A 15134-nucleotide genomic window follows, 5' to 3' on the forward strand; every position below is an offset into this window, starting at 1 on the left:
TGAGGCCACGCGTGGACTACTGTGTCCAGCTCTGGGTTCCCCAGTACAAGAGAGACATGGACATACTGGAGGGAGTCCAGTGAGGGGCTCCTAAGGTGATGAATGGTCTGAAGCATCTCCCATAGGAGGAAAGGCAGGGAGAGCAGGGACTGTTAGTCTGAAGAAGAGAAGGCTCAGGGGGGCATGTTATCAAGGTGTACAAGTACCTGAAGGGAGGTTATAAAGAAGATAGAGCCAGGGTCTTTCCAGTGGTGTCTTTTGACAGGCTAAGACGCAACGAGCACAAACTGTAGAGGAAATTCCATTTAAGCATTATATGTATATAATGGTTATATATGTATTTGTTGTGAGGGTGCCCAAACAATGGAACAAGTTTACCTTGGAGGATATGAAGTCTTTATCCCTGGAGATATTCAAAAGCTGTCTGGACACGTTCCTTGGCAACCTGCTGTAAGTGGCCTTGCTTGAGCTGGGTGTTGGATAAGATGACCTCCAGAGGTCCCTTCTGACCTCAGCCAGTCTGTGGTTCTGAGAAAAAGGGGAAATGTCTTTATGTCTGTCCTCAAAAGACACTGAGTGCTGGTGTTGTGGGCAGCTTCAAATTAGAGTGCTAATTTAGTTAATTAAAATACAGGATTATATATACATTATTATATATTATGTTATTATTAATATTATTAATAATTATTAATACTAAATATTAATATTAATTATATATACATTATTCTATTATTCAGAACAAGGGGTAATGGCCTCAAGTTGCGCCAGGGAAGGTTTAGACTGGATATTAGGAAGCATTTCTTTACAGAACGGGTTGTTAGGCGTTGGAATGGGCTGCCCAGGGAGGTGTTGGAGTCCCCATCCCTGGAGGTGTTTAAGAGTTGGGTTGACACAGCGCTGAGGGATATGGTGTAGTTGGGAACTGTCAGTGTGAGGACTAAATGATCTTCAAGGTCTTTTCCAATGTAGACGATTCTGTGATTACAAAATCACAATCTAGTTGCATTTCTCTCCCTCAGAACTTTCAGAGCCAAGCTCCTATTCCCTTGGTATTTCAGCCATATACACTTTAATAATTTTGCAAATACAAATTCTTCCATAAATACAGGCTGGCTGAAAGGCAGTTTCACTTGACAGCTATTATGGATGGCCTCTAAACAACAGTCTTTCAGCAAGGGTACGTGTTTCTTTCTTGAGTTCCTTGTGTGCATTGATGCAGCATGTTGAACTTCAAAATTTAATAACATTACACCTATTTATCATACTTCCCAGTTTTTAAAAGATTTACTTTTTTTTCATTTTCAGCTACTATTATATGTTAATGAGACTACCATATTTTTCTCATCTGTAAGTGTTATATCATTGTCAATTTTATTAGAACTAAGCTTCAGTAAAAATGTATTTCTTTGAAATATTAAACCTCAGTTACGGTATTTTGAATCAAGATGTGGTTGTGAGTAATTAATTATCAGGGTGGCATTGAAAAACAGCCCCAGATTTCCACATAATTTTATATTATCTGTCTTAGATACAGAATCTGTGTTTTATATTGTCTCTCTGGAGAAGGTTAGCATCCCAGTTCACAGGTAGTTAGTGGCTGTGCTTGAAAAAAAAAAAAAATGCTGGATTTCTTAGTTTGTTTAATGTTACTTGTGATGGAGTGGCCTTAAAACAGCACCTGCTGAATTAAGGAATGTCATATGTTAGTCACTCCCCATAGTATCTGCCAGAGAGCTAAAGTCTATTGGGATGTGATAAAAAAGGGTGAGGAGTCATGTACCAGCCAGCCTTCTAACATACCACTTCACATGAATACATGCACAAAAAATCCACTTCTAAAGACATTTGAAGGAAGTGAATTAAAAAAAAGTATAGTTCTTGACCTTCTTTCCGGAGTAGTGGGGGTTATGCTTTACCACTCTAGTTAAGCTTTAACTGATCTGCACACTGTAGACAATTAGGTGCAATTGTGGTAAAGAAGTAGAAAACTGTTGTCTGGTTTAAATGTTGGTGCTAGATGTTACCTTAAACTAAAACCAGGATTACTGCTTTCTAATACTTCTGAAACTTTCAATAGATCAGCACAATCATTTATTGAGAGAGATTTTCTCATTTCAGTGAAACTAAACTTTACAGTAAAGCTGATAGTTATGGTCCTGATTCTGGAACAGGATTTCCATAGTTAGTCTGTACACAAGTTGATCAGCTTCCATTTTGGAATTTTAAAGCATATTGTTTATAATGGGTATGAAAGTGCTTCCAGTGAGTAAAACGTTGTTACTGCTTTCTGTATGATAGCACGCTTGAGTAATGCTAGATGAGAAAAAGAACAAACATGAAGGTGGGTTGTTTTGATGTTATGAAATAAAACAAATCCTGAAGAGAGGGATATGAATAGACACGCATAGTTTGAACTTCCTTTTCCGGCTAAAATACTTCATTAATACAGCTAGTTATAGAATAACTATTATGTACCAAAATGAATTGCATGTAAAGTATGACTATGCTAGGGGCAGGAGGAAAACTGTCTCTGACTTAGTTTATATTTTATTGGTGGGAGCAAGGGGCATGGGGACTGTTTTATTAGTGTTTTCAGAAAATCCAGTATAAAAGACTTACTACTGCAAAAACACAGTGTAGTTGGCTTGGCACATGTGAGCATAGATGAAAAATAACATGAGGCTCATAATAAGATTAATATGATTGAGACTGTACATGGAAATGTTTATAATCCTGTTGTGTGAGAAAGGTAACTGGTACTCAGGAACTTCAAAAAACAGGAAGTTTCAGTCTCCATCCCTAAGGAGCAGGTCATGAAAATCACAAAAGTAATTGTACTGAAAGACAAAATTTTGAATTGGAGAGAGTTCATTGAATTAACTTCATTCAATCTTTTGAAACCAAATTTGTGTTTAGAAAAAATAATTTAAAAAATATTTTCCCCTAATCATGACCTTTGAGTGTTACACAGCTATAGATGGTGAAACATAATAACCAAACGCTTCTGCACTAAGGAAATGAAGGCAGTGGAAAAGAAACCAGAGTCTCTGCATTGCTAGAGTTATGATTTTTATCACATAAGGAACATTGACATAACAAATACTGAACTTTATTGGAGAAATCTATTAACAACTGTTTTTCTTATATCTGATGGCTTTATTCTTAAATTTATTAAATGTAAATCTGTTAAATGTTAATCTTCTTTAATAACACTAAAATAGAAAAATATATAGCAAAAAGTGAGAATCACAGAATCATCTAGGTTGGAAAAGACCTTGAAGATCATCCAGTCCAACCATTAACCTAACAGTGACAGTTCCCAACTACACCATATCTCTAAGCGCTGTGTCAACCCGACTCTTAAACACCTCCAGGGATGGGGACTCCACCACCTCCCTGGGCAGCCCATTCCAACACCTAACAACCCGTTCTGTAAAGAAATGCTTCCTAATATCCAGTCTAAACCTTCCCTGGCGCAACTTGAGGCCATTCCCTCTTGTCCTATCGCTTGTTACTTGGTTAAAGAGACTCATCCCCAGCTCTCTGCAACCTCCTTTCAGGTAGTTGTGGAGGGTGATGAGGTCTCCCCTCAGCCTCCTCTTCTCCAGACTAAACAACCCCAGTTCCCTCAGCTGCTCCTCATATGACATGTGCTCCAGACCCTTCACCAGCTTCGTTGCCCTTCTCTAGCCACGCTCAAGTAATTCAATGTCCTTTTTGTAGTGAGGGGCCCAAAACTGAACACAGTCATCGAGGTGCGGCCTCCCCAGTGCCGAGTACAGGGGTAAGATCACTTCCCTGTCCCTGCTGGCCACGCTATTTCTGATACAAGCCAGGATGCCATTGGCCTTCTTGGCCACCTGGGCACACTGCTGGCTCCTGTTCAGCCGGCTGTCAATCAACACCCCCAGGTCCCTCTCTGACCGGCAGCTCTCCAGCCACTCCTCCCCAAGCCTGTAGCGCTGCTGGGGGTTGTTGTGGCCCAAGTGCAGCACCCGGCATTTGGCCGTATTGAAACTCCTACAGTTGGCCTTAGCCCATCGCTCCAGCCTGTCCAGATCTCTCTGCAGAGCCTCCCTACCCTTGAGCCGATCAACACTCCCACCCAACTTGGTGTCGTCTGCAAACTTACTGAGGGTGCACTCGATCCCCTCATCTAGATCATCAATAAAGATATTAAACAGGAGTGGCCCCAAAACCGAGCCCTGGGGGACACCACTCGTGACCGGCCGCCAACCGGATTTAACTCCATTCACCACAACTCTTTGGGCCCGGCCATCCAGCCAGTTTTTTACCCAGCAAAGCGTGTGCCCATCCAAGCCACGAGCAGCCAGTTTTTCCAGGAGAATGCTGTGGGAAATGGTGTCAAAGGCCTTACTAAAGTCAAGGTAAACAACATCCACAGCCTTTCCCTCATCCAATAAGCAGGTCGCCCTGTCGTAGAAGGAGATCAGGTTTGTCAAGCAGGACCTGCCTTTCATAAACCCATGCTGACTGGGCCTGATCATCTGGTTTTTCCTGCATGTGTTGTGTGATGGTACTCAGGATGAGCTGCTCCATCAGCTTCCTGGACACCAAAGTCAAGCTGACAGGCCTGTAGTTTCTGGGATCATCCTTCCAACCCTTCTTATAGATGGGCGTCACATTGGCCAGTTTCCAATCTGTCGGGACCTCTCTGATCAGCCAGGACTGCTGGTAAATGATGGAAAGCGGCTTGGCGAGCACCCCAGCCAGCTCCTTCAGCACCCTTGGGTGTATCCCATCCGGTCCCATAGACTTGTGTGTGTCTATGTGATGCAGTAGGTCACTGACTATCTCCTCCTGGATTGTGGGGGGTTCAATTCTCCCAGTCTCTGTCTTCTGGCTGAGGAGGCTGGATTCCCTCAGTACAACTAGTCTTTTTATTAAAGACTGAGGCAAAGAAGGCATTAAGCACCTCAGCCTTTTCCTCATCACTTGTTACCATGTTTCCTCCTGCATCTAGCAGGGGATGGATACTCTCCCTGGTCTTTCTTTTGCTGTTGATGTACTTATAGAAACATTTCTTGTGGTCCTTGATTGCTGAAGCCAGATTAATTTCCAGCTGGGCTTTAGACCTCCTGATTTCCGCCCTGCATAGCCTTACAGCATCTTTGTAATCACTGTGAGTGGCTAGCCCCTTCTTCCAAAGGCCGTAAACTCTCCTTTTCTCCCTGAGTTGCAGCCAGAGCTCCCTGTTCAGCCAGGGTGGTCTTCTCTGGTGCCAGCTTCTCTCACAGCACCTGGGGACAGCCTGCTCCGTGCCATTAAGACTTCCTTCTTAAAGAGTGTCTGGCCTTCCTGGACCCCTACACCCTTCAGTACCGTCTCCCAAGGGATCCTGTCAAGGAGGTGCCTAAACAAGACAAAGTCAGTCCTTTGGAAGTCCAGGATGGCAGTTCTGATGCCCCCTCTCCTGGCCTCTCTAAGAATAGAGAAAATAGGTACCTTGCTCTCAGTGTTCATTTAGCAATACTGTATATCTGTGTGAGAATCTGTGATGGAAAAACTAAATGTGTAAATTCCAACAACTTATCTTTAAAATGTGGCATTAAGACATATTGTGTATTTGTACCTAACTCTGTATATGTTCTAACCCCACCTTTAAAGTGATTTGATTATCATAATTATTTTTACAGATATTTATTTCATTTAATTCAGTGGAAATGGTTTTTATTTAAAAAGAAAGAGTGCAATCAGGCACTTAACAGCATGTTTTTCAGAGAAAAGTGTAAACTGTACTGCTGTCCGTGTCACTACTGGAATATTGGCCTAGTATCACACTGTCCATTTTTTCAAGTGTGACTCTTCTTAAACTTTATGTGTAACCACAGCAGCCTTATGTACAGCCACTGATTTGTCTGATGCATAATCAAACAAATTTGTTTAACCAAAGTTACCTAAGCAATCACCTCTAATTAAAAACATTGAAAATAATTTAAGTACGTAATACTTAGCCTGGCAAAATGTTCCTCTATTAAATCTAGAACATGACTAGATTTTTTATTCTTTTTTTTAAATTATAATTCCGGTATCCTTCTGAGACAGGAATGATCTATCTCTATGCATGGTAATAGGAATTTGCTATCTGGATAACTGGGTTGACTCCTTCTTATTTTGAGAGCTGTGCTGTGTGCCGTAGAAGCCATGTATGTGCATCATTTTTGCATAAGCAAGAAACTATAATTTTGTTCACAGTACCTCCACTATTAGCAATAAGATTGCCTTATAATCATTTATGTTTGCACATTATCTTCACAGAATCACAGAATCATCAAGGTTGGAAAAGACCTTGAAGATCATCCAGTCCAACCATTAACCCAACACTGACAGTTCCCAACTACACCATATCCCTCAGCACTATGTCAACCCAACTCTTAAACACCTCCAGGGATGGGGACTCCACCACCTCCCTGGGCAGCCCATTCCAACGCCTAACAACCCGTTCTGTAAAGAAATGCTTCCTAATATCCAGTCTAAAATCTTCTTTCATTTGTTGCTAAAGGGATTAATACTGCCATAAGTGGAATTAAGAGATGGTCTGATTTTTGTTTCCAGAGGATCTATACAGGCCATCAGACTTGGAAATTACTTGGAAAAGTCTGTCTAGCGCAGAGCAATTTTGTTCTGCTCCCCAAAAAATATACCCATATGACAATTGTGCCAGATCTCCTTGGGGTCAAAGTTTCCTGTCTTTGGCAGCACTCACTGCATGTCTCAGCAGAAAGTTCAGAAACGTATACTGTTTATCAATGATGATGCTCAAGGGGAAGGTTTCATGTTGTTTATTTTTAGGGACTGGCTTATATTCAGAACTGAAGCATATACTGTAAAACAGGTTGTAGTTAAAGGACAGCTCTTTTATGGTAATGGAGACACCATGTTCCTCTATTCTGGATGTAATTTTAAATAAATTTTAATATAATAGACTTTTTTTAATTAATTGTACTGTCTCAAAAAGTACTGGACGAAGTTGTAGTAGATAAGTATTGATGCGATCTTTTCCTCAAGAAGAAAAAAAAAAGAGATGAGGAATATTCAGATTTTAACAGCCAAAGGAAGTTGTGGTTCAGCATGGATTTCCCCCTGGTCTTTCAGAGGCTTTTGTTGGGGGGTGGGGGTAGGTTTTATTTAAGCAATATTTTTGTATGATCACTGAACAAGTTTTCAAGGCAATGTTGTATTTCCATTGTACAGTGAAAAGAAGCCTGGACACTATCTCAAGATGTTCCAGTTCATTCAGATTCCATAAACATAATTTTTCGTGTGATCTTGGGGGTGTGAGAGGCACTCTAGAACGTTTTGCTAGAATAGTACAACTAATTTACATAGATACAGTGAGTACCAGTTACTAGCAACACCTCTAATAATGCTTAGCAAACTCTTGAGCTTTCCTTTTCCATCTTCCCAGGCCAATGATGATGAAATATAGAGAAGCCTGTGGCTGGTATTTCCGGGTACTCTTAAAACTGAAACACAAGGGAGTTGAGCACCCTAGCTGTATGAGACCTCACTGCTGTTTGAAGGAAAAGTTTGCTTCTTATGGTTTTCTTTTTTTCCCCCGCGCCCAGTAAGGATTTGGCTACTTTTCTGTGCAGCAGAAGTCCCTCTCTTTGCAATTAACATGAAGTAGATTTTAGTTAAATTTTTTTCTGTTTCTTAAAACCAGATTTTTATTAACACCTCTTGAAACCTGTATGCCAAGTCTGTGAAATATGTTGTTGATTTGTCTTTTGATTCATGTGCTGAAGTTTTAGTGTTTCTGTACAGTTCTAGACAAGATATTAAAAATAACTATCAGCTGAGGTATCTATTTATTAGGTGTTTATTCACTTGAGTGATGGAAGTATAAGAAGAGCCTCTACTGAATAAAATTTATAAAGCTTATTTCTGTTCCTCTTCAGAGGCAGTCATGGGTCAGGAGATAGTCACACTATTCCTTGCTTTATATGCCCAGACTTCCATTCCCATAATTCTATTATAATAAAAGTACTTCTTATACTTTATATACTTTTTCTTATACTGACATGATTCATGGGTTATAACTTACCATTAGAGATGAATGAGAAGCTACCTACAGAAGATGCAGGTAAAAAATTAATGAATAAGAAGTATAAAAGAATAGTTTTTACACAGATGTAATGTCCCTGTAATGTTGGAGTAGAGCAATGACTAAGATTGTAGTTATTTCCTTTATATTTTGGGTGTTACTAGTGTTACTTTTTACAAAACCGCAATTTTAATGCTTTAGAGGATAAGCAGGCAAGTTTAAACATTCAAGTCTAAACACGCAGAAGCAGTGCTTTTATATTTCGCAAATGATTTTTGAGGGTTTCTCAAGTTCTTTTTTGATTTTACTGGTTGCACTTAAAATGACCAAGTAAATGCTAATATTTTAAAATATACCTCCAGTATTTCATTACACATAGGCACAGTTTCCATGAGTTCATTTTGAACCATGTCTGAAACACATTTGACTTAAGAAAAATAAAGCAATAAGTAGATTTATTTCCCTCTGGCAGTGCACTTTAACATTTTAAGTGATGAATTAAACACTGTATTTTTCTTTAATTATTTCAAACCCATTTGCCAATGTTTTCTCCCCCAGTTCCAAATGGAAAAGATTAGACTAAATATAATATCGATCTTGTAGTAAGAATTATAGTTGTTATGCTGACAGGTTTGATAGGCTCTGTATGCAATGAAACAAAAACACATGGGACTTACTGGAATTATCCTTTGCGCAATAACTTGACCTCTTTTTGGAAATTCTAGTAATTTCATTGATTGTTTTGAGGCTCATTGCTGTATTTTAGAACATGGTGTATTTTTGTTTGTTAATTTGATTTAATTATAGCAGAGAAGCAGACTGAGCTTTTGGGACCCAGCATGTGTAGAAAGTGGTAGAAAAACTAGACTGCCAAGAGGAGCTGTGGGAAGGAAAAGTCCTGATGCAAAATCCATTCCCGGCACTTAGTCTTACACTTGAGAAAAGACATCAGACTCGTGCGGAAGGAGTGAGGGGTATAAGCAGTGAGATTGTGTCCAAGATGTTCTTGTAAAGGGTCTCTCTCTAGGCGGCCAGAAGGAAACTGGATTTGTCCTACTTTATTTCTTTCCCCCTTAATGACTCTTAAACTTTGCCCATACATGTGCATACTTCTCCTTCACCTGCGAGTAAAAGTTTTTTCCTTCCTACTCTCCTGCAGTATTTGAGCTTTTCTTGGTCTTTCTTCCAGTACTTTAGGAATACAACTTAGTTAAAAAGCAGGTATCTTATGCTGCAACTTTTGTACCATCTGTCCCTTTCAGAAGGTTGGAAGAAAAAGCTATCAAAGATGAGACCCAGAATTTCAGTGGTGGCCCTAGTGGCAATGCTCATCCTCCTCTGGCCACCCACTTCTGGCCAAAAGGAAAGTGATTGCTTTTAATTCTGTGTAGACTGTAGCATCAGAGTACTGTTTGTCTTCTCTAGGGCAAAATAAGGAAACTAGTAGTATAGGGGAAAAAAAAGAGGAAAAAAAAAGTGTGATGGACAGGTTATATATTCTTGATACTGTTTTTCAAGCTTTTCTTCCATTCCTGGTAGTATGATGCAGATATTAGTGTGTGCTACAGTCAATGATTGTTGAATCCAACTAATTCGATCCAGTTTTGAGTTTCACAAAATGTATTTCAGGGTGACAGCAAAAAGAAAGTGTTGAGATTACTCTTTATTAAGCTGTGGAGTAAAAATTTGTAACTCTAAAAGTGGGGATATTTAAAAACAAGACTTAAATGGGATTTGGATACCCAGCTTCTTATGACTTAAATAAGAGTTGGATGTGTTGTTCTCTTTAGATTTGGAAATTCCCTTGAGGAAGTACCCTTACTACTTGGGAAAAGCACATAGGTGAAGAGCTCCTGAAGAGGACAGCACATATATGTGCATGTGTGACGTTCCCTACTGTAGCAGCATTGCTGATTTCTAAAAGAAAATATAGACCCTAAAGGGAAATTAAAAGGAAAAGTCTGGAGAAATTATTCCTTTGTGATACTTCCTGATTCTCTTTCTCCTCTAAAATTTTTCCTCCCTGAGCAATGCAGTTTTAAAAGGAATCATTAGTTCTTCAGATTTTTTCTCCTTCCTTTCCCAAGTCCCCAAATAGCTGCAACTCTCCATAGTTTGGCAGGGAATATTTCTTAATTTTTTCTTCCAAAGTTTTAAAATATATACACATCCCCTGTAGTCTCAGAAAACTGCTGATCTCCATGGGGTTGAAATTGGTAATGGTTGTGTCTGGCTTGTGGATTAATTTCTCTGTAGTTCATGAACAAAGAAGAATCCAACCGTATCTTTTGAGCGACAAATTTTAGTTTGAAAAAATATACCATGTTAGTGAATAGGTTTATTTTTTAATATGTTTGGAGCATTAATGTAAATAAAAAAAAACCCATAGTAAATTATGGTCATATAAAAAATTAATTATTATGTTCTAGAAAAAAGTTGTATTAATTCCTAAATTCAGTGTATTCAATGACAAGTGATGTAGAAAATACTCTTTTTAAAATGAAAGGGATATTCTTAAAGTTCTCCATAAATATGAAGATCACGGTATTGTATCAGCTATTTAGGAGTTCATCTTTTACCCATAAAATATTGTTTAAGTAAAATCTGGAAAATTTCAGGTTTTTATATACTATTCTCTTTTAACTGCCATGACTTCAAAGAAAATACACAGATTATGGTATCCCATACATTACAGAACAGTAGTTGTGTGATAAACCTCTGTTAACCTGAGAAAAATAATTGTTTCTCTTTAAAAGGAAAAGCGGGAGGTGTAGGGGTAGAGGAAGAGGGATTATTGAGCAAGTTAATTAGAAACAGCCCAAGGGAAAAGTTAGGAAATTAAAACCCATAGAATCAGCATGATGGCAGCTAAAAATATATTGTCACAAGATATGCCGAAGATGGGGAGCGGCAGGGAGGCAAATACAGAATTTGATTAAGCAGCAAGAAATTTTTTCAGGTGCTTTGATTTCATAGAATGGTTTGGGTTGGAAGGGACCTTAAAGATCACCTAGTTCCAACCCCCCTGCCATTCAGGGACACCTTCCACTAGACCAGGTTGCTCAAAGCCCCGTCCAACCTGGCCTTGAACACTGCCAGGGAGGGGGCAGCCACAGCTTCTCTGGGCAACCTGTTCCAGTGCCTCACCACCCTCACAGGAAAGAATTTCTTCCTTATGTCTAATCTAAATCTGCCCTCTTTCAGTTTAAAACCATTACCCCTCATCCTACTCACTACACTCCCTGATAAAGAGTCCCCTCCTTTAGTCCCCCTTTAAGTACTGGAAGGCCTCTATAAGGCCTCCCCAGAGCCTTCTCTTCTCTCAGGTGAACAACCCCAACTCTCTCTGTCCTCATAAGGGAGGTGCTCCAGCCCCCTGATCATCTTCGTGGCCCTCCTCTGGACCTGCTTGAGCAGGTCTATGTCCTTCTTATGTTGGGGGCCCAAAGCTGGACACAGTACTCCAGGTGGGTTTCTACATTTCTTGTGACCCAGCCTCAGTAAAGCAGTGGAGTAATAATTACACTTTTCAGATTGTTGTGGTTTGAGCCCAGGGGGCAACTGAGTACCACGGAGCCACTCACTCATCCCTTTCCCTGCAGGAATGGGAAGGAGAAAATAAAGCAAAAGGCTTTGGAATCGGGATAAGGTAAAATGAAAAAGTCATTTTAGCAAAGATACTGGTTATTTTCACCATTTTTTGTCTCTCCTAAATGGATACAATTTTGATTTAGACACCCAGTTCATTAACCAACATAGTGGGTTGTTGTCCTAGTTACAGCTTAAATAATCTTTAAAAGTATTTAGTTTTGTGGAGCATTCCCTTTTTCATGGCTTAATGAGTACAAGCTTGTTTAGTGAACCATGATACAGATTGTTTTAAATGTAAATCCAGAGACCATGACTGTATTGAATTTTTGATAATTTATTTTCTTTAGATCTTCTGTCCTTTTTTCTCTAAGATAGGACTAGCAATTCTTCTCATTTGTTCTTCATCCAATATTTGAATTAACTGTCAACAGCACAATGAACAGAGATTGCATTGCAGATTTCAGGTGGTCCACTTAAGTTCCTAAAAGACATTTAGAAAGAAGCAGTGATTAATCCTTTTAATTATAAAGCCACAGCCAGGCTAGGCTTGTGCCTTAAGACAAAATTCATCAAAATTAATATGCAAACATTTCTACAAGTACCCTGTGATCTTTCTCAATAAGAACATTCTATTATGTATGAGTTCTGTATGATTTGATTATTAGGTAAAATGCATTACAAAACCTTTTTAGGACTTCAACTGAATATAAAATTACTTATGAAATATTTAGGAATACTTAGTGCTTTTAAGCAGATAGCTTTTTATGTCCCAAGAGAGGTTAGTAAAACTGGGTCTAGAAAACACATATTTCTTTTTTCCTTTCCTCTGTCCTAGGGAGTTGAGAGGATCAGAAAGTTGTATTTTAAGCTTTCTCCAGTTAACACTGAAGGTGTTAGTCCTCTTATTCTTGGAGGCCATTAGTTAAGGGTGTAGACCATTCTGTGTGCAGTGGCTTGGTTCCTTAACTCCTTAAGCAAGGCTTAACATACGAATTATAAGTTTTAACTGCGTGCAAGTATGTTAAGACCTGATATGAGTCAAGTGATTCATGTGGGAACTTAATCTTAGTTGTGGGTGTAAACATGACTCCATGTTTTGTCATCTCTGATGCATACAGTGTAATTACTCAAAGTGCTTTTCAGTAAAATGTGTGTTTTAATAAAATAAAATAAAGAGGTTTCCCAACTGAATTTTTAGACTCTCATCTGTTTTTTAGTTTGTTTACACCTCATAGCAACTGCTGTTTCTTCATGTAGTTGTATCCTTCTGCAACAACTTCTGATACTGCTATAATTACATGAAGTTCTTACAGGCCATTAGTGTAGATCTATAATGTGTAGTTAATTTTTCATGACACATTTGGATAACGAGTTGTGCATGACTAATTAGTTCAGGGTCTTACAAACATGGTTTGACTCCCAGTTGTTTTATGTGCAATTAAAAAATTGATACTATTTCATGTAAACTGCTCCTTTCCTGAGGTAATTTTTGGATTGTTGTATGTCAGGATAGACACAGGTCATGGTCTGAATGTATTGTTCCAAGTAAAACTTGTAACATGATTCATGAAACTTCTTGTTCATTATAGCCCCACTACCTATGTGTTGGATGAAGATGAGCCTCGATTCCTTGAAGAAGTTGATTACAGCGCAGAGAGTAATGATGATCAAGACGTTGAATTAGCTGATAATGCGGGTGATTATGAGGCAACTAATCAAGAAGATGGACTTTCAGACTCAGATTCAACAAGGATTCTCCTTTCTTGAACCATCTGTGCAGCCAGTAATAGGAAATAAAGTATCTTGGATTTTTGAAGTCAAATACTTCTTTGCTTTTGTCTACCAAGGGGATAGGCTTAAGGAAACACAAATCATAGAATCATCATAGAATGATTTGGGTTGGAAGGGACCTTATCCAACCCCCCTGCCATAGACAGGGACACCTTCCACTACACCAGGTTGCTCAAAGCCCCGTCCAGCCTGGCCTTGAACACTTCCAGGGAGGGGGCAGCCACAGCTTCTCTGGGCAACCTGTTCCAGTGCCTCACCACCCTCAGAGGAAAGAATTTCTTCCTTATATCTAATCTAAATCTACACTCTTTCTGTTTAAAACCGTTACCCCTCATCCTACAACTACAGTCCCTGATAAAGGATCCCTCCCCATCTTTCCTGTAGCCCCCTTTAAGTACTGGAAGGCCGCTATAAGGCCTCCCTAGAGCCTTCTCTCGGGTGAACAACCCCAACTCTCTCAGCCTGTCCTTATAGGAGAGGTGCTCCAGCCCCGATCATCTTCGTGGCCCTCCTCTGCACCTGCTTGAGCAGGTCTTTGTCCTTCTTATGTTGGGGGCCCAGAGCTGAACGCAGTACTCCAAGTGTGGTCTTGTGAGAGCAGAGTACAGGGGGAGAATCCCCTCCCTCGACCTTCTGGCCACACTTCTCTTGATGCAGCCCAGGATACATTTGGCTTTCTGGGCTGCAAGAGCATATTGCTGGCTCATAATTCAGTTTTCCATCTACTAATACCCCAGGTCCTTCTCCACAGGGCTGCTCTCAATCCACTCATTGCCCAGCCTGTATTTGTGCTTGGGATTGCCTCAACCCATGTGCAGGACCTTGCACTTGGCTTTGTTGAACTTCATGAGGTTTGCACAGGGCCACCTCTCAAGCCTGTCAGGGACCCTTCTGGATGGCATCCCTTCCCTCCAGTGTGCCAAGCACACCACATAGCTTGGTGTTGTCGGCAAACTTGTCCCACTGTCCATGTCGCTGACAAAGATGTTAAAACAGCACGGGTCCCAGTACTGACCCCTGAGGAACGCCACTTGTCACTGGTCTCCACTTGGACATCGAGCCGTTGACCACAACTCTCTTGAATGCGAGCATCCAGCCAATTCCTTACCCACTGGGTGGTTCTTCCATGAAATCCATGTGTCTCCAATTCAGAGACAAGGATGTTGTGTGGGACAGTGTCAAATGCTTTGCACAAGTCCAGGCAGATATGTCAGTTGCTCTTCCCTTATCCACTAACACTGTAATCCCATTGCAGAAGTCCACCAAATTTGTCAGGCATGATTTGCCTCTAGTGAAGCCATGTTGACTGTCATCAGTCACCTCCTTATTTTCCATATGCCCTAGCATAGTTCCCAGGAGGATCCATTCCATGATCTTGCCAGGCACAGAGGTGCGACTGACTGGCCTGTAGTTCCCCAGGTCTTCCTTTTCTCCCTTTTTAAAATGGAGGTTACGTTTCCCCTTTTCCAATCAGTGGGAACTTCACTGGACTGCCACGACTTCTCAAATATGATGGATAATGGCTTAGCCACTTCATCCACCAGTTTCCTCAGGACCCGTGGATGCATCTCATCATGTTCCATGGACTTGTGCACCTTCACGTTCCTTAGATGGTCTCAAACCTGATCTTCTCCTATGGTGGGCAGTTCTTCATTCTTCCAGTCCCTGCCTTTGTGTTCTGTAT

At 40.2% G+C, this 15134-nt stretch overlaps 1 protein-coding gene across 9 annotated transcripts in view; it reads left to right on the top strand.

The window, feature by feature from the left end:
• Positions 1-13481, top strand: part of AGTPBP1 (ATP/GTP binding carboxypeptidase 1) — a 74829-nt gene extending 61348 nt beyond the window's left edge. For 8 of the 9 annotated variants that reach the window (XM_074811894.1, XM_074811896.1, XM_074811895.1 and 5 more), the window contains one exon: positions 13249-13481. In XM_074811894.1, coding sequence (XP_074667995.1) covers positions 13249-13426 — 178 coding nt within the window. In that variant the 3' untranslated portion in view covers positions 13427-13481. Of the gene's footprint in view, positions 1-11670; positions 11718-13248 lie in introns of all 9 variants that reach the window. The other variant, XM_074811899.1, reaches the window with a different exon arrangement.
• Positions 13482-15134: the final 1653 nt, after the last annotated feature.

Source organism: Strix aluco, chromosome Z (genome assembly GCF_031877795.1).
Source record: "Strix aluco isolate bStrAlu1 chromosome Z, bStrAlu1.hap1, whole genome shotgun sequence".
NCBI lineage: Eukaryota > Metazoa > Chordata > Aves > Strigiformes > Strigidae > Strix > Strix aluco.